Raw genomic sequence first — 19,873 nt, 5'->3', positions numbered from 1 at the left:
TCAGATGAGACCAAAATAGAACTTCTGGGTCATAATTCCACTGAACGTGTTTGGAGGTAGAAGAATGATTAGTACCATCCCAAGAACACCATCCCTACTGTGAAGCATGGGGGTGGTAGCATCATGCTTTGGGGGTGTTTTCCTGCACATGGGACAGGGCGACTGCACTGTATTAAGGAGAGGATGACCGGGGCCATGTATTGCGAGATTTTAGGGAACAACCTCCTTCCCTCAGTTAGAGCATTGAAGATGGGTCGAGGCTGGGTCTTCCAACATGACAATGACCCGAAGCACACAGCCAGGATAACCAAGGAGTGGCTCTATAAGAAGCATATCAAGGTTCTGGTGTGGCCTAGCCAGTCTCCAGACCTAAACCCAATGGAGAATCTTTGGAGGGAGCTCAAACTCCATGTTTCTCAGCGACAGGCCAGAAACCTGACTGATCTAGAGAAGATCTGTGTGGAGGAGAAGCCAAAATCCCTCCTGCAGTGTGTGCAAACCTGGTGAAAAACTACAGGAAACGTTTGACCTCTGTAATTGCAAACAAAGGCTACTGTACCAAATATTAACATTGACTTTCTCAGGTGTTCAAATACTTATTTGCAGCTGTATCATACAAATAAATAGTTAAAAAATAATACATTGTGATTTCTGGGGTTTTTTTTTTTTAGATTATGTCTCTCACAGTGGACATGCACCTACGATGACAATTTCAGACCCCTCCATGATTTCTAAGTGGGAGAACTTGCAAAATAGCAGGGTGTACAAATACTTATTTTCCTCACTGTATTTTTGTGTTAATCATACAAAAAGTCTTGCCTCATCATCTGTGTTTTCTTAAACACTGCAGTCCCTGTGCTACAATATTTAGAGTTTGCCTTAAAGATTATAAACTATTGCCTTCCATGCATCACACCATCTTTCAGTGGAAAGAGGCTTAAATAGTTTTGCCCGAACCATTTTCTGGTAAACATAATTATTAGCACAATCTATAATTAGTAAGGACAGCAGTAATATCACCCAACCTTTTCACAGTCTGTCAAACATTTGTGGATCTCGTATAACTAAAAAACAATCACTGAGCACTGCCAAGATTTTTTTATGGGGTTGGCACTAAGATCATTAACATGATCTGATATCTCTGGATTTCCTGAGACTAGACAATTAAGCTTTCGGATATTAAAATATTCCATGCTATCCATGTCTAACATATTATATAGGACTTTTTATAAGCTAACAAAAATGGTAATATAAAAATAGTAATATAAACTTGATAAAAATAATTCTAAATATCCCTCCATTATCAACATAAGATTTATGATGAGCAAAAAAAAAAAAAGTAGCACAAATGAACAGCTGTCACTTAAGGCTATTTAAGCAAAATTTCGAAACAGCATCTTCATTTCATGTCAAGTGAAAAATCCACTTTAATATTTAATACATTTTACTTCAAATCACTCAAATGTGACATTCTGTCAAATCCATCAAAGCAGCAGAGAAAAGCTCAGAGCCAAGATGGCGGCCCGAGTTTCAGCTGCCAGTGTCTCCATTTCTCTCCTCTTAACTGACAGAGTGCAGCAGTGCTAGCTTTCTCAGGTAGCTCCTCTATTATGCAGGAGCTAAAAATAATGCATGTTTAAGGCTTTTTGGAAGTCAAAATATAAATAAGGCCCAGAGCTAATAGTTTTCCAGGCCCAGGAGTGGACGTGGAGAAAAATCGATCCGTTTTAAACACGAGAATGAAAGAAAAGCTTCACTGACAGGTTCATTTCCGGTCTTGACTTCTCACATGTTGAGTCGCTAAGCTACTGCCGGAGAACACAGCGCACAAATTTTTATGACTATGCAACTTTGTGTGTGGGAGCTCCTTATGAGGTTCTCAATGCACTCCTCTATATTTACAGCCCTACTTCCTGAGAACACTATCATCGGTTAACAGTTGACATTCAGGCCCTGATTCTCTCAACATATGCCTGGGTCTAGATAACTGTTTAAAAAAGCATGTAGGGATAAAATGTGGTGCGATTTTAGATGGCTACTTGTAGCTGTTTATCATGTAATTGTCTATAGAAGAAGGATAAAGCTATCATAAAGATGCTAAATACATTATTTGAGACAATGACAAAGTGCTAAAACAATGCCAGAAGCCATCTTTAGGATACTTCATTAATTTATATTTAAATTAAATTCATGCTTCAAATATTCATAGAAGGTTGTTCATGTTCTGCTAACGGTCAGTACCCATTTCCTCCAAATGTTCCCATTTCTCTGGCTGACTATGACACAGATGTTTTCCTGTTCCACAGTTGCAAAACACAGCTTAACAAAGACAGCACTCTTTTTTTTCTTTTTCTTCTTTACACAAATGCTTAGCATTAAAAAGCCTAAAGCCATGGTCACACTAGAAATGTACTCTTCACATCTTCCTGCTAATAGGCATGAGCAAAGTGGTAGGAAAGGACTGGTAACAAAGAAAAGTCTATCTATCTAGAACATTTAGCAAGTTGTCTTTGGTGGTTTTAGCTGAAATGTTCCTAAATCAATCTTGAGGCATTTTATCAAGTCTGCACATGTTTTTTTTTTTTTGTACACTGGGAGCTTTTTTTCTCGCTGCAGTCTAGCATACATGCCAACCTAAGCTGGCTGCTCATAGAATATCTTACCATAAACAGCAGGGGGGAAAAAAAAATAAATAAATCAGTATATTGTGATCACAGTGGATTGTGTGTGATTTTTTTTTTTATTTATTTTTTTTATATCATAGCCTGCTTGGGAAGCATAAGATAAAAATCTCATTCCTGCATGCTGCTGGACCAGCACTATAAAAGACTAGGTCAGTCTATGGACACAGTGTATTCACCCTACAGTCTTCAGAGCAAAACTATTCAATTAAAATGAATTTTTTTATTAGCTAAATCAACAAATTTGACGAGTAACAAAAAAAGATTTTGTAGCCCCCCCCCCCAATATTAGACAAATCTGTTCGTGCCTATTTTTCAAAAATGACTAGTAATTTACCGTTTGACAGAAAAATTAAGATCATGGACCTGAAATTAATGCTGCTGCAAAACCTGTCAAAGGTCATCTGCATTCTCATCTCACTCAGTTACCATTCACTAACTACAACAAATTAGTTTGTTCGTGCATTTGCCGTGTCATGTTCATTTAGCTGTACTCTGATATTTTCAGAGGGCAAATATCATGATTCAAAAATTAATTGTGCACATACAGATTGCCAAACAAGCTAGCCTCATTCATCTTCCCACAAGTTTCACACCCAAGGCCCACAGGAGCTCTTTAGGGACTGTAGGGAGTTTGTGTAAGGCGAGCACTCGTTTTTTCTTCTTTTTTTTTTCTCCTTTCTCTCACTCTCTAAAAAGAAGAGCAGAGGAAGCGTCGCCTCAATACATTGACGTGGGTGGATGAGAGACATCGTTACTGCTACCTCCAGTTCAAAGCAGCTTATTACCGGGGGGGTCTTGGGAAGAAGAAGAAAAAGCAGAGGAGGAGAGGGAAAGGAGATGAGAAAGAGAAAGAAATTGTATTTATCTCTGATGATTTGGAGAGCCTGTTCTGTTCACTCATGAAGACTTATGTTCCTTGTGGCTATCTGTCCCCAAAAGGCAAAAGAAGCTGACCAGAAAGATATCCTGCAGACAGCTCTTACAGAAACAGACACTTAGCTCTCTGTGAACTGTTGCCTGAGCTGGCACATGCAGATATACACTCTCAAAGTCACTCAAATGTTCTCATTCCGACATACCACTATGATTCAAAAGGTTTGAACCTTGACCCCAGAGATCAGAGTATTTCAGTCTATCTGTGTAAAACACCTGGCAACAAAAATATATAAGCAGGAAAGTAATCATAGGTTCATTTATATAAAATCCCTTAAAAACAAGTCATTTTAAAAAGGAGTCACATGCAATAATAATCTAAAAGTGATGCTTTAAAGATATATATGGAAGGAACGCTATCATGTGACACGCTCTCCTATCTCTCCAAACTGGTACATGCCATCGGCAAGAACCCCCTTTGTCCTGAGTGGCTGTTTAAGCAGCGCTCCTGTCATCACTCCCACAGGACACAGCTACTTATCTTGTCTTGTCTTCTCGTTTGCCTGAACATAAGGCCAATGCTTCTATTTTTAACTGCGTCAATCTCTGAGAAAATATTCCACATCATGCACTCCATCAACCCAGTGTCCATAATTATACTGTTATATAATAAAAATGCATTGCTTTAATTAACATGTGGATAAAATGGTTTAAGAATCAGTACTTATATGTAAAAAAAAAAAAAAAGAAAAAGACAATAGTGTGTATATAGCAGATAAATGGGAGTACCTTTGGGTAGCTGAATTTCTTGAAGTGAACAAACATTTTTAAATTATACTTAAGAATACACCTAAAAAACCTGCCCTGTTTTTTTTTAATGCGAGAATGCTGGCTATCATCTTTTAATTCCTATTAAATGTTCCCCTCTCTTTTATTAACACATGAATGACATTTTAAATTGTTATCCTATATATGGTATATACATAAGATACTATGAGTATTCTAAATACATTTAAGAGTACAGTTGCTTTAAGATTGAAAGGTCTGTTTTAATGAGAGCACTAGCTACGGATCAAAAGGGTTTCAGATGTGTACACCAGTGTTCTTTCACACATCCTCCCCCCTCACCTACCCTCATCCTGTATGAGAGCAAAAATGATGTTAAACAGACAGCCGAGTGTTAATACCACGAGCTAGGAGAGTGAACAAGCTAATTATACAGCCCTTATGGGGAAATGCTATATATCTGTCTACAATATGGGTATGTGTATACATTTCAATTTTAACACTGTACAAACAGTATGCTTACCCAAATGTGCAGATTATATTATATATATATATTATATATATATATATATATATATATATATATATATATATATATATATATATATATATATATATATATATATATATATATATATTAGTGCACTGTGTAATGATATATTTTTTAATGCTGCAATACTGGAATGCATGACATTTAGTGGATATATTTCCACATAAGCACACTGCAGTGCTTCATCTCCACTTATCCTATAATCCTGTATTAAACTGGGTGTGTTGTTAGACAGACCCTAAAATAGACAGTGTATATTGATTCAATCTAAAAAAAAAGCTCTATTCGAGCTCTTTTTGACTGTGAGACTGTGTAATCAACTTGCTAATAGATAAAGATCCAGATAAAGCTCGTCACATTCAGGAACATGAGTTTTTTAAGAGGATATTAAGGAGGAATTTCAGTTGGGTGCATGGATGGGTGCTTAGGGTGCCAGTTTATTCTTCATTAGGGGAAACAAAGTTGAGTTCAATCTCTGAATTGAATAAACAGGTACTAGACATGTGAAATACTGCACCCCTATAGCCTCCTACAAGTTTCTAGGATTGACTCCAGGCTATGATTGGTAGCCAGCTGAGTCTTATGACACTCCATTAATGGGTTTTAATACATTTCTTTCACTTCAGTACAAAATTGCCATGAAGAAAAGCAAGAGTGAGGGCCTTTAAGCAAAGTATAACAGCTAAAGTACAAATAAATCTGAACACACTTCTAAATTAATCTTACCTTACTGCTATTTATCTTATGATGTGAACTTCCTCTATTTCTATAGTCCCAAAAACTGTTGAATGTGCCAGCCGCTGTACCTGATCACATGGTATGTCTGTCAAGGGTCATCATTTGACTATATATAATAGCAACTATTCCCATGTTCTAAAATCAATGCCACATTCACCCTCACTGTAAGGTGCCTGATTTAACCTGTAAGGACCTTCTTGAGGAACCTCAATGTAATTATAGAATTGCTTGAAATATTTGCTTTTGTACAGATGTGTAAAATTTTGGATTTCTAAAAACACACTAAAATTCTCAGCTTTCATATCCTAAAAGGTTTGGCTGTATTGTTCTCCTCCAGTATAATTCAGCTTATAAAATACGACATACTCATCAAAATCCACACAGACACACCTACTTCACACACTTATGTCTGCTTGCGTCGACGTGAAAAAAATAACCCCAGAATAAAATCCTGGCATGTTCTTGATTTTTCCCAAAACAGTAGGAGGATATTAGCTATTTGTAGGCTGCCTATCAAACAAGGGGTTGTTTCCTGTTCACACATTGGATACATGCTTCTGTGGAGAAAAGAATGTTGGTGAAATTTTATCCAAAGAAATGTGCAATCTGAGAGGCAGTGATGTACAAGATACCGGACCTTAAAAAAATGTTACTAAAAGTAAAAACTAGATGGCAAAAGTAGCATAACTTGTAATCTACACTGATTGTTTTCACAATTTTGGATAATAAGAAAAAAAAGGTCATAAAAAAAGGAACTGCTCCACTGCACCTACTTGTAAAAGAAATGTTCCTCCAAATAACTGTCAATGCTCAGAGGAGAAAGTAGTGAAAAAGCATTAAAAAAAAAAATATATATATATATATATATATATATATATATATATATATATATATATAAAAGGTAGCTACTTCTAAGCTACTCGATAAAAAAAAAAAAATGAAGCACTGTCTTCAAAATTAGACTCTCTACTGCACCCCCTATACACATTTTGCATGCATGTCATCCTCCCGTTACAGCACATTCTACAGCAGTCATTCTTATCTCCATGACAACAGAGCAGGAAGAGGGGGTAGTAAAGATAGAAGTAGAGTGTGGATATACAGTGCAAGCAGGAGAGATGATAAATGGGTAGAGATAGCACATCCTCAGCACTACACAAAGGCCTGTGCAAGCTGTCTGTGCAGCAGGTACCGTCTCCATAAATGTATCTACGGTCCACAAAATTACACCCCATTTGCTATAAAGCGCACAGTTTCTCTGCTTCAGCAATTGTGATTACTCTAACTTTTAGTGAAACAGGCTGGGTTTTTAAACTTGCAAAAATAGAGAAGTAAAGCGGCAGAAAGCAGAAATGCTCCATCTTCGCGGTTTTCCAACGGCACAATAGCTTAGAGTAGCAAAGTTTTATGTCAAGTAATCTTGCTTCAATTAGTTTTAGCTTGTGTTTGCCTAATACACAGGGTGTGTGTATATTCATCTTAGGGTTATGTTAAGTTGTTAGTCATAATTACTTCATGTGTGCGTGTGTATGTGCGTGCGTGCAGAATTGGTGGGTAAGTGTGTGTACACATGCAGGCTTCCCCAGGGTTAAAAACCACTGGGAGCCAGCTGACATGAGGTCCAATTTACCAACACACACACACACACACACTCTCCAGGTAAATGTAACTGACACACATGTAGCAAAACACAATCACAACCGGCTGCAATTAACGCTTTTCATACACCCCCATGCTGCACATCTACAGCAGCACACATAATACCAGTTACCAGGTGCCGTCAACACCCACACGCAAACCTGTTATTTACACTTCACTGTGTGGCAGACAAGCACTACAGAGCGTACACTTACATTAGCTTATGCTACTTTGACACAAAAATCGGGTTGACATTTTATCCCCCCCACAGTCCGAATAATGTAAAATAAATAAATAATGATTTCCACAACTGGCAAAAAATGAAATTCTTATGTCTCGAGTTTGATTAGACACCGCACGCGTCATCCATCACAGACAGAAATCAGAGCATAGAGTGAACAAACACAAACGCCCTCCTCAATAAAGAAAGCACTTGTGAGTGGGTTTGAGTTGAGATCTGCTTATATCACCCAACACAAACACTTCAATAAAACAAAGGAGCCTTGTATTTCCAAAAGAATGAGAGAGAAAGCACATGGTGTATGGACCATCCAAATACAGCGTGAGAAAGACCAGGGACATTTCCCACTAAATTTACTAACATGGGCCATGATTGATACATAATCTAAATCTAAATAAGGGACACGAATATAAGGATAGCAAATAACAAAAAAACAAAAACTTAGAACTATATACATAGGACATGGTGAGTATTACATAAAGCAAAGCAAAATATAAACAGCTTTGATTCTATAAAGCAGCAGCAGCACACACAGTTTTCAGTTTGCTTACCTATATACTTTTATATCCTTGTGTGTTCTTTACATTGTCCTGTTATAATATGTTGACAGACCATATTAGCCTTTTTGTGTGTGGCATGTGCACATGAATAGCCAGGTCTCATCTGCATTAATCTAACACCACTTTACTGTTGAGGAAGCACCATGACAGTACATGTTTTGCATCCCTGGGTGAAACTGTTCATTATGCAAAGGAAATGCAAAAAGCCAGGTGGATCTGATAATATGCACACAAACACACACAAACCTCTTTGTTGTTATATTTGTGGATGAGAAACTCCAGTATGCTACATGTAACAGGCAAACAAATGCAAACCATCAGGAGTTCGCATACAAGAAATGTTAAGTCAGTGGTGTGTCACTGGTGTTAATCCGCATTCCAGAGTGAGGGCAAAGAGAGAAAAAAAGAGGAGAACGAGTGTCATGCAGGATTTAAGGTCAGGGAACCAAACACAGAAGAGACATTTGTTCGATTTAGTTTAATCAAATCCAATTACATCAACTAGGGTGCACATGAAACCCCTACATTGGAGGGTGGGTGGAGAAAGGGTGAGAGCCAAAGATAAAGCATGCTCCAGTGTACCATTCATTTGCTAATGCTATGTAGACACGGTTCTGGCTTGCATAACAACTGCATTTCATCATGCTTCCTTCTTCATTTCTACATAATGACTTCCAATTTCTTCTTCTCAAACACACCTATGCCCATGCATGCACGCACACCCACATGATAAGTCACATGAATAGCCGCTGGAGAGCATTTACTGCAGTAAGGCTTCACAGCATGCTTCTGTGCTACTTCACATTGTCATTACTGTGGTTATTGGAGGGAGGGGAGGAAAAAACACTTCCTCATATAGGAGAAACAGAAACAGAAAAGATAACCAGCTATAATGCCCATCTGCAAAAATGAAAACAGCCCTCAAATGTGCAGGTACTTTCTGTATTCTGTCAGTCACAGATTTCCCTGAAGATATAGAAATACTTCTGGGAAATGAGAAATTACCATGTCTCAGACACTTATTTCTCACATCATACAAATCATTCTTCAGTCGAACCTCAAAACGCAACCTCTTCTACATCCTGACAGAACATATAGAGTACTCCAAAATCTAGTATCTAGCCAACATTAACTGTAACAGATGACAGTCACTGAGAAATATAACATATCAAAGAAAAACAGAAAGTAGGCATAAATACGCCATTATATTGTAGCTAGCCAATCAGGTTTCTTGCAGTTAGTATATGAATTTCTTTACAGTCAACCAAAAGATTCTCCTAAGCCTGATGACAGTACAGAGAGGCAACAATCAGAACAAATGTATTGTAAATTTTTGTTAACCAGCTCTGAGTTTGCAAAAATGAAGGATCGATCCATGCTAGCATTGCATTAGTACTATTAGGCCAGTACGAATGCTTGAAAATAATAGTAATCAATAAATGTTGTAAGGCTTTATTTTGGGCTCTAGTATTTGTGCAATTAACCTAAACAAAGTAAGAAGTATGCTTTTCCAGAGAAGACGAGGACACAATTAATTTAGTATACAGAACTGTGTTGAATCATTTTATGTAACGTTATATTCATCATAATCTGCTGTAACTCCATACAATGAAGTATGTGTTTTGTTTTGTTTTTTTGCAACAAACAAATGTCGGCATCTGAAATAAAATTATTTATATATATATATATATATATATATATATATATATATATATATATATATATATATATATATATATATATATATATCCATCCACCCACCCACATGATGTGTCCACTCTATTTCATAAAGAGACCCTATATCCAATGGTTTGCAGATGAACAAATGAATGCTAGTCAAACACCTGGGTCCTCCCCTAGAGCCTGAGCTACTTCAATTAACCGAAAGCACAACAGGCCTGGTATTTAAAACAAACACAATGTATAAGCTGCTTTAATGAAATAAACACTTGGAAATTCTAGCCCACTGTTCCAGATAGCAAACAGCTCAGCTTCAATGGACAGAAAAAGGCCATTAGATTTTTGGCAAAAGACACATAGATGACAATGCAGAAAAAAAAAAAGCTTAATAGCATATTAGATAGAGTTCGAGTCTGGTATATGACGATTTGACATTTGATTCTCCTGTGGTAGTACTGGTAATAATTCAAGAAACATGGTGTGCATAATAATGAGTTTTAACTCCCTAAGGATTACTATATGTGGAAATGCAATAATTATGTAAAAAGGAACAGACAGTGAAATGTGTGCATCACTCTGTTTCAAGTTTAGCACTTTTGGCTCATGCTGGGCTACTGAGGAAAATGGATGCCATGCTGCCTGAAAAAATGCATCATAATCAAAAGGTTTACCAACGTGATTTCTTCACTGTGGCACATATGCACACATCACATGAACAGTGTTGCTTCCTGCTGAAACAACCGAGTCACACCTGATCATATCTCATTGCTATTGCATCGGCTGCACTCACACGAGCGTTAAGAATATCTAATGAGGGTTACTAAATTATTGAAGAGTTTATTAAACATGTATAAAAAGGACCACATTTAAAATAGAACTCCATGCAAATATGTACAAGTAACAATAGTCTAATAAACTACCACATTACGATTAAATATCGGATTGTCATTTTGTACACACTGCCATCTTTCTTGTACAACCACTGGTCTGGTACCATCCACTTTATCCCAAACCCCCCCTCCTGTTTCTTTCTGAACACACCCACTCACATAAGAAATCTTAACTGCAATATTCTCATTCATTTTATCTCTTTGTCATGTTGCTTTTAAGAGGTGGGAAGCTCTTATGTACTAATAAAGCGATTTCCATTTTCTAAAGTAATTTTGCGTTATATCTTATTCACAATGAATACAGGATTTTCTGCCAATTTGCCATACTACTGTATTTAGGAGCCACGTTGATTTCTTTTCTTTTCCCTTTATAATAATATTAGGTATCTGAATCTCGGAGGGAAACCCCTCCCTGTTGACATTGCTGAAATCGTTCAAACGCAATGATGAGGAAATTCACAACGCGCGTTCTACTTTCGCTCTTTCCAACAACTCCAAACCCGGACAAACTCGCCAGACCGAAAACAGCCGAAGAGATTCGAAGGAGCACGAACCCGACGCGGCGCTACTGGGCGCTGTCCACCAGCCAAGGCGCCTGAAATTCGTCTATTCGCTAAAGCTATACATCTCTACATACAAATGAAAATGGTCACGTGAGCTCCCATTAACGATATGGCTAGTAATCACAATCGTGTCGTGATAGAAAAATCGTGATTTAAAAAAAAAAAAAAAAAGCTAAAACGGAAAAACACTGGCTCTCATACACAGCGTGGGCTATTACACAAAAATGGCAGCTTCCCGGGAACCTTGACCATCCTTGATAACATTAAAGACGCTCTCTCACTCTTGTGTATTTTAACAATATCCCATTTAAATGGATTCAAATATCCTAGATAAAAATCCTAGATTAATTCTACGCATTATCCATGATGCAGTTGCATGATGCATGATCCATATTTACTGATGCAGTCTATTAAAACGTGTTTACTAGAAGACAGCTCTGAGGTGGAAATGAAGATGGAGGGAGGGAACCATAAAACACTACCAAAATGTAAAACACAACCTTAACGCCACTACTGCGTTAAAGATTTCAGGGAAGGCCTTTATTTCCAGTTAATAGTTTCCTTTTTTCCAATGACACCTCAAAAAAAAAAGAACCGATTGAGTGAACATATTCGGGTGTTGCCACCACCCCAGCCCCCACACCCAAAAGAAATGCTCATAACAACCTGCTCATACTGGGCCTCATACAGATTCCTGAGCCATGTCGAGGACTCATTTGCAATCAGCGAGCTGAATAAAAATCACAAAGGCTTACTGACGCACACGGAACCCAATAACGGCCAGATGTTATAACCAGATACAGCTTAAAAAATATCTAGAAACGCGACATGCATCCAAAATGCCGCACTGAAAATCGCAGCACTACAGGGCGCTGCTTAGACATTTTCACCAAGCCCGAGATCAGGAGGAGCAAGTAGCTAAGGACAATTAGTTGGCATCGAGATTAATTAACATAAAAAGGATCCAATTCTGACAATCCAGGTCCGTTTATAAAGAGGTTGCACGGTTACTCCCGATGGACGCCAATAAACCGGGCTTTCAGCACCAGATTCATGAACAGCACGTCCAATATCAATAAAAACGCAAAGCTCGGACGATCGTATCAAAATGGATCTTGGCACAGCTACCGTGCAGCAGCCCCCCTCAGCTACTTGAAAAAAAATGGCGGACCTAAAGGATTCGCCATCGAGCAATAAATGTGCGCGTGAGAGCGTGTGTTCGCGTAAAGAGAGAGAGAGAGAGAGATGCCCATTAACCGGGAGATCGTGTTAAGGAACCGTGCCACTTACTTCATCTGTTTGACGATGGTGCTTTTCCCGGACTCTCCAGCCCCTGCAGATACAACAGACACAAGGGAATGAGACTGTCTGCTTTAATAGAAGTCCATTACGACTCTATGCTTTCTAAAATAAAAAACTAGCAGAATTGTGTAAGCTACGATACAAAGTATATTATCGGGTTGCCATATCGGGTCATTTCCACTCTCTGGGAAAGAGGTTCTTTCATTACCTAGCAGGAGCAGTTTCACATCCTTGGCCGCAGTGATTCCGTCCTCCTTCAGGTTCTTCTCGATCGCTTTGCTCCTGTCCAAAGCCGCTCTCTCCTCGGCGCTCAGTGTACATCCCATGGCTAGACCAACCTCGGCTCTGCGTGTGCTCCAAAATAGTGAAAAAGGTGCGGCGGAAATAGCGAGCAATCCGTTTTTCCCTTTATGAAATGCTACCTCTTCTTCCTTGTCCCTTTCCTAGGCTCTCTCTCTCTCTCTCTCTCTCTCTCACTCGGTGACTACAGCTAAAGCATTAAATCCTGCCAGCGACGGTGAGAGATAACAAATTGGAAACGACAGCTTGTGTCCGTCTCTTTGCGGTTCGTCTCGAAAATGTCGACACGGTCCTGGGTTTTCTGCTAAACGGGGGATTCGGCAGATTTCTCAGTGGTTTCTCGTTACTGGGCGGCGGCAACAGGAGCGAGAGCTCGCATCGTTCGGCTTTGCTCACAAATGGAGTCTTCGGCGTCGGAGAGAGAGAGAGAGCGCGCGTGCGTCGCCGGGTTCTCCGCTCATTCGAGTGCGCGCGCTGACGTCATGCGCTGGAGGGCGCGAGCGAACGAGGCGGCTCGTGGAAGTCGCGCGCGCGGCGTTAGAAAGCCTACGGACGGCTATATGACAAGGGTGGACATGCGGACCGAGTCTTGCTTTCTTAGTGCAAATGTGTAAGCCGCTGTTGTGCATTTCACTTTATAACACAAGAATGGTAAACGATAAGGGTGATCACTGGGAAACCGTTGGTTCACGGAGAAAGAGTATCAAGAGAGGCGTGGCCGCAGCATTCACATACAAACACAAGAAATGACCAAAAAAAGCACCTCTAAAACCACCTTTAAAAAGATCATCGTCTTTTTAAAATGCAAAAGTGCAACCGTACTATTTCTGCACAAGAAAGCTACAAAATGCAACAAATTTCACTTGATGGAGCCACACAGCACCTCAAAAGCATTAGATGCAGGGACTTGACTTCCTGCTGCATAGTCAGTTAGAACAACTGCTGGTAATGCAGGGGAAATTAATTGGACTGGACCTTTCACAATGGGCCTATAGTTGTTTTCTGTAAAGCTGCTTTGAGACAATGTCTGTTGTGAAAAGCAGACATTGTTAAAATAAAATTTATATTTTGAGAATTTGTCACGGATAGTCGAGGGCAGAAAAATCCAATCTCAGCTACAGTAATGCAGATGAAAGACAGGGCTTTCAATAATGTATTTCTGCATAAATGTTTTGAAATTATGTTTGTAGTTAGGACAGATCCCCAGTTTTAAAAACTGCATCAGCATTCTGGCTTTTTTTATATTGTGCCCCGTTTACATTTGCAGTGATTTCTCAAATTTATTTCAGGAACTATGAAAAAAAAAACAAGATATCCATCATTGTTTATTCTAAAATAGATTTTATCCAATAGTAGTATTTAGATATTTTAATATTGCACTTAGTATTGCAGTTATTGCAATTGCCTCAGCCTTTAATTCTGTGTATGTGGCCACATTTCTAATTGTTGAAATGACTATTATAACACAATTGCTGAAAAGCGCTATACAAATAAACTTGACTTGACTTGACTATACTGAATTTCACATGAATACACTTGCCTGCTTACTTACTGAATCTGCATAATACTGGCAGCAAGTCACTTTATTTCTATGTGGCACAATATAGCATTAGTTAGACCGCAAAAGTTATGATTGTAATTCTTGGGTTTGGAGAAGTAACTGAAAGATAATAAATAATAATAGCTGACTAATGGGTGCACAGAAGGATAAAGTCAAGTCAAGTTTATTTATATAGCGCTTTTCACAACAGACATTGTCTCAAAACAGCTTTACAGAAATTAACAGTCAAGGTGAATGGTATGCATTTATTCCTGATGAGCAAGCAATGGCGACTGTGGCAAGGAAAAACTTCATGAGGAAGAAACTTTGAGAGGAACCAGACTCAAATGGGGATCCCATCCTCATTTGGGTGACATCAAGAGTTTGATCATAACTTGAGTACTGGAGAATAAGATTATAAGTAAATGTTCTTTCTACAGTCTTTGGTATAAAAGTAGGAGCTACTGAGCTCAACATTTGTGATCATCACAGATCCAGCAACAGCTTCTCCATGCTAGAGCCTTTAAACACTCCAGATAAACTGTTATAGGCATGTAAACTGTAAGTATGATGTGGTGGTAAAAAATATAAAAACACTTGTTTTCAAATCAGGATTAGTACCTAAATGTTGCACAATTACACAAAATGCTAATGAAGAAGGTTGTTTATATTTGAGGGGAAAAAATATTAGGTTGTAGTGTCAGGCAATGAATACTGATGGCCTAAACCAGTTGTTATGAAAAAAGGTGGTTCTACCAAAAGTTAAGCAGCCTAAAAGGCCTATCGTATAATCCTGGTGGGAGTGTTAGATATGGAAAGGGCAGAGAGCAAAGCAAGACTGGAAAGAGCTGATTGAATACACCCACGCTCCATTACACCAGTCAGTCTATGCTTGTGTTTTCACAGATAATGCCCATCATTATTGATCTATACCATTTTTGTGTGCACACACAGTTACTGGATTCTATGCACATTTGAGTATTTCTTATGCAACAGCCTGTAATGGTATGCAATATTAGATTAATATTTTATGTTTGTAACTAAAGGTCTGAACTGAAGCCAAACAGATAACAACAACCTGTAGCATGTATTGTTTTTCAGCATGAAGTAAGTCTCACCATGTTGAGACAAATTTTGAGAATTTGTCACGGATAGTCGAGGGCAGAAAAATCCAATCTCAGCTACAGTAATGCAGATGAAAGACAGGGCTTTCAATAATGTATTTCTGCATAAATGTTTTGAAATTATGTTTGTAGTTAGGACAGATCCCCAGTTTTAAAAACTGCATCAGCATTCTGGCTTTTTTTATATTGTGCCCCGTTTACATTTGCAGTGATTTCTCAAATTTATTTCAGGAACTATGAAAAAAAAAACAAGATATCCATCATTGTTTATTCTAAAATAGATTTTATCCAATAGTAGTATTTAGATATTTTAATATTGCACTTAGTATTGCAGTTATTGCAATTGCCTCAGCCTTTAATTCTGTGTATGTGGCCACATTTCTAATTGTTGAAATGACTATTATAACACAATTGCTGTTATAATTAGCCAGGAACCACCAATGGTCAAATGGTCAGAGAAGAACATGACCTGCACTAGTTGTAAAGTAAAATTTACGAGTGACCCAAATATAGAAGTACTTTACGCATTTCATTGTTTTCTATATGTATTCATTTCATTGTGGCAAGACATTTACTACTTTCCCCAGATGAATGCAACCTGTTGATGTGATAAGTGTATGCAGGCTTAAGCTTAGTTGAAGAGTTGAAGAGAGTTGAAGCTAATTGCACAGTTACCGGGATTACTGTTAAACCTGTGCTGAGAAAAGTGCCCAATCAGTGGCGTTAACACAGATTGGGGCTTTTGGAAGACATTTTTATTTCAGACCACTGTGGTCAGTGCATGTCAGAATAGCATTTCACAGAACTTTTCCTGTTTGTTTTAGCAGAAACTGTATTCAGAATTGTCTATTGGTTATAATCGTCCAGCAACAGTAACAGTATTTAGTAGCAAGGCTTGTACTGGATGTTGTTGTCGTGTTGGTGTTTTTGGCATTCATCAAGGAATATGGATTGTAGCTCTGTAGGTATGTATGTACTTTGAGCATTTTTTTAAATGTCAAAAGTAGCAGAGTCTTACAGATGTATAGATTAATATACGAAAAGGTCCGCCAAGCATGTGAAAGAGTAAGTGAAAACATAGAATGGAAAAAAGCCCTAGTTAGTGTGCTAATTAAACACAGATACCAGCCTAGCAGATGGCATGGGCTAATCAGAAAAAAGGACACTAGATTGCTCCATCCTCTACTGCTGACAAGCACCGCAATGACTCTCTCTTGCACTCCCCTCTCTAATTTCTTTTCAGTTCACTGGTGATGCACATGATTAGCTGTAATGTCTTGCTTGCAGTGATCTGGCTTTAATTACTGCCGGGGTGTGGTGGTTGAGAGTGGAGTGCAGAATGATATGGCTGAAAGAAAAACAGCAGGATCATCTATGAATTTCACTCTTATTAGGATCACCTCTGCAAGTGTCTTTACCCGATTCTTCCTAGTGTCAGCTTCTAAAATTAGGGTGGACTTTTTTTTGGAGACTCAGTCATAAATGCATTTCAAGACCAGTTGTTCAACATAGTTTGAGACCCAGGTACTTGCTAGCTTACAGTAATAACAAAACCAAGCAGGATAGCCAAAACATTTCCATGACCTCACAGTGACTACTTCTGCTTTCAGCGTTGGGTTGAATAAGGTACCTTAAACAAAGCAATGCAGGTGAGCCAGCAACAAATTTTATTCTTTTAACTTCCTCCCTGCTACTTATCATTTTTTCATCTATATTTGTTTGACCATCAAAATTATATCTATGGGTTGTTCCAAACACACTTTCACGTGTTTCATAAGCAATTCTTTTCATGCTACACTTTAATTTTTTAGAGCAAAAACAGATATGTCTAATTGCAGTTGCTCCATCATTAAAGAGCATGATACCATAGAGTTGTTTTTGCCAAACACAGTATATAGATATTGCATTTTGTCTGTTTCAAGGAATGCAGTAAGTCTACAACATGATGGACAAACAGGTAGAATATAAATGAAGAAATGGGTTTGTTTATAGCAACATTTTGTCAGACATGGAGAGATTTAATTTACACTTCTTTGCAATATTAGCAGATTGCATTAAAATGATTTTGCACTCTTGCACATCATTTTAATTCCCAGGTTATGGAGTGTGGCTTGTGGGAACTCAGAACCCGTCTCTGAGCAGACACATCACGGGTGGATTCTTTGTTGCAGTTGATTCCCAATATAACACGCTTAATAACGCTTATGAAAGATCTTGAGTCTTGTATGAGTAAAAGCAAAACTTTTTTATTGCCGCACGTTCCAATGAGCTCATAGAAGGTGGTCACTCATTAACTTCAAAATGATCAAAGACACACTTTTACACACACTCATTTATACCCTGCTGTCACATGCCACCTTTATTTTTTATTAATTTCTTCACCTTAGCAAATTTCCCTTATGTTTTTATCACCTTCTTTTTCTTTTTTTTGTCCAGTTCCCATTATCTCTAAACCTCGGTTCTCCACCCCTTCCTGTTAAAACATATTTGGGCTTCCTGTTCTCAACATTTTTGGCCTTTGTTATATATTTTTGCCTTCTGTTATAATAAAAAAAAAAAATAAAAGCATTTGTATAAAACCTTTACTCCCTCAGGTACATCTTCATTCTGTTCTCAACCTTCGTGCATGAACAACCATTTTGCGGCCTATTTTGTCTCCCTGCATCTGCAATGTGTAAGTTTTCTGGTTTCATTCTCTTTTATAATGCTGTTTACTCTGCTACTGTCATTGAATCAAGCTATATATTTTTTTTATTAGATTTTTTATTTATATATGCTTAACTGTATTGTTCTGCTTAGTCATGTTAGTATCTAGGTTATACATACTATCCGAGCTGACTATGTTACATAGTGTGTTGAGCTCATAGAGATAACATTAAAAAGCTTTTTACTTTTGTCGCTACATGCACATATACATATTTTATGTTTAGTCATTGTGATTTCACCCTTTTACATCGTATCTCTGTTGATTTCTTTTTATTCAGCTTCATCTCGCAGACGTTCTGGGACAGCTCTTAGGAGCGTTCTCCGCAGACAGTCTCGTCAGTTTCAACTCTTCTCCCTTGCCACTAAAATTGTCCAGTTTATTGAGCATCTCTCTACCCCAGCTGTTCCAGAGAACCCGTCTGCCTCCTCGCATCGTGCAGCGTACTTTTACACGTAAAATGGGCACACAGACCTTGTCTGACCTCCCCGCTGTTTATCATCAGGAGACACAGACCGATAATGAAGACTATGATGATTCTTGCATACCTGCATCAACTCTACCATCTCCTCCTTATCCTTCATGTTGGTCCCTTACTGATTATTCTCCTACTTCCCCCTTTCTCTCACCTGATCATTATTATCCTCCCATATCTTTCCCGGGGTCTGATCCTGATAGCGTCTTCCACGGCAGCTATAGCCCACAAGCTCTTCTTTCCCAATAAACATGCTTAAGTCTGCCTTATATGTTGTTTTTGTTTCTTCAGCACACAAATAACATCAGTCAGACCCTATCCCACTCTATTTATAGGTATTTGATTATTGTTATTTTTGTCATCTTTCTCTTGGTCCTAACTGCTCTGCTCTAGAGCACTCTGGACTGGGGCAACGGTTTATCTTCCAACAGGACAACGACAACATGGCAGTGCACCAACACTCCTCATCAACCTGTTGAAGCTTGAGAGGTTCTGCAAATTAAAACTGGAGAAATTTCCCAAGCATGTAGCATCATGCTCAAAAAGAAGCTGTAATTGGTGCAAAAGGTGCTTTAACAAAGTATTGAGCAAATGCTGTGAGGTTTTTCTTTTACTTTTAATAGATTTGCAAAGAGGAAAATAATGAATTGAAGCTATTCTGAAATAAGGCTGTAACATAAAAAATGTGAAAAAAGTGAAGCGCTGTGAATACTTTCCAGGTGCACTGTGGCACTAGAGAGGGGATAATGTAAAGTTTATTTAATTAGAATTACTGTACTTGGACAAAGGACACATCAAGAGTTTTTATGGCTTATCAGTCACCATTGCCCATGGACATTATTGATTGGCAGGCAGATTTGTCTTCAAAAGATAATCAGGGTGTAATTCTGTCACAGGACCATGGTGTGTCTGCATCAGTTTCATTAACCTCTCAGCAGTGTCGCTAGTAGTCACAAGCTGTGCATATTGATGAAACCAACTAACACTGGTGGTTAAACACATAATGTGATTCCAGCACTGCAGAAAATCACCAGATACACTAGTGCGATTTTATCTATTAATTGATTCATATTTTTTATTCAGAATACGTTCTTGTGCGCATGTTTTTTAAGACGTTAACCAATCAGAGACCACTCCGCGCACGACGAAGCTGAGCGGAAGAACCGAATCGACGAGCGGGAGGAAAGAACATAAAATATGGATTCAGGTCAAAATTAAAATGATT

At 38.3% G+C, this 19,873-nt stretch overlaps 1 protein-coding gene and 1 long non-coding RNA gene across 3 annotated transcripts in view; one reads left to right on the top strand and one right to left on the bottom strand.

The window, feature by feature from the left end:
- Window positions 1-13,545, bottom strand: part of gnao1a (guanine nucleotide binding protein (G protein), alpha activating activity polypeptide O, a) — an 80,013-nt gene extending 66,468 nt beyond the window's left edge. The window contains exons 1-2 of one of the 2 annotated variants that reach the window (XM_083552721.1): window positions 12,714-13,545; window positions 12,494-12,536 (exon numbers count right to left, since the gene is read on the bottom strand). In XM_083552721.1, coding sequence (XP_083408847.1) covers window positions 12,494-12,536; window positions 12,714-12,831 — 161 coding nt within the window. In that variant the 5' untranslated portion in view covers window positions 12,832-13,545. The remainder of the gene's footprint in view (window positions 1-12,493; window positions 12,537-12,713) is intronic. The other variant, XM_083552720.1, reaches the window with a different exon arrangement.
- A 2,203-nt stretch (window positions 13,546-15,748) lies between these two features.
- On the top strand, window positions 15,749-18,912 carry LOC310732349. The gene is made up of 2 exons (XR_014535448.1): window positions 15,749-18,143; window positions 18,454-18,912. It is a non-coding gene; the product is annotated as an uncharacterized lncRNA (long non-coding RNA).
- Window positions 18,913-19,873: the final 961 nt, after the last annotated feature.

Source organism: Silurus aristotelis (assembly GCF_946808225.1).
Source record: "Silurus aristotelis genome assembly, chromosome: 10".
Taxonomy (NCBI): Eukaryota; Metazoa; Chordata; class Actinopteri; order Siluriformes; family Siluridae; genus Silurus; species Silurus aristotelis.
The sequence above is the reverse complement of the archived record's forward strand: the minus strand, read 5'-3'. Positions and strand labels throughout refer to the sequence as shown.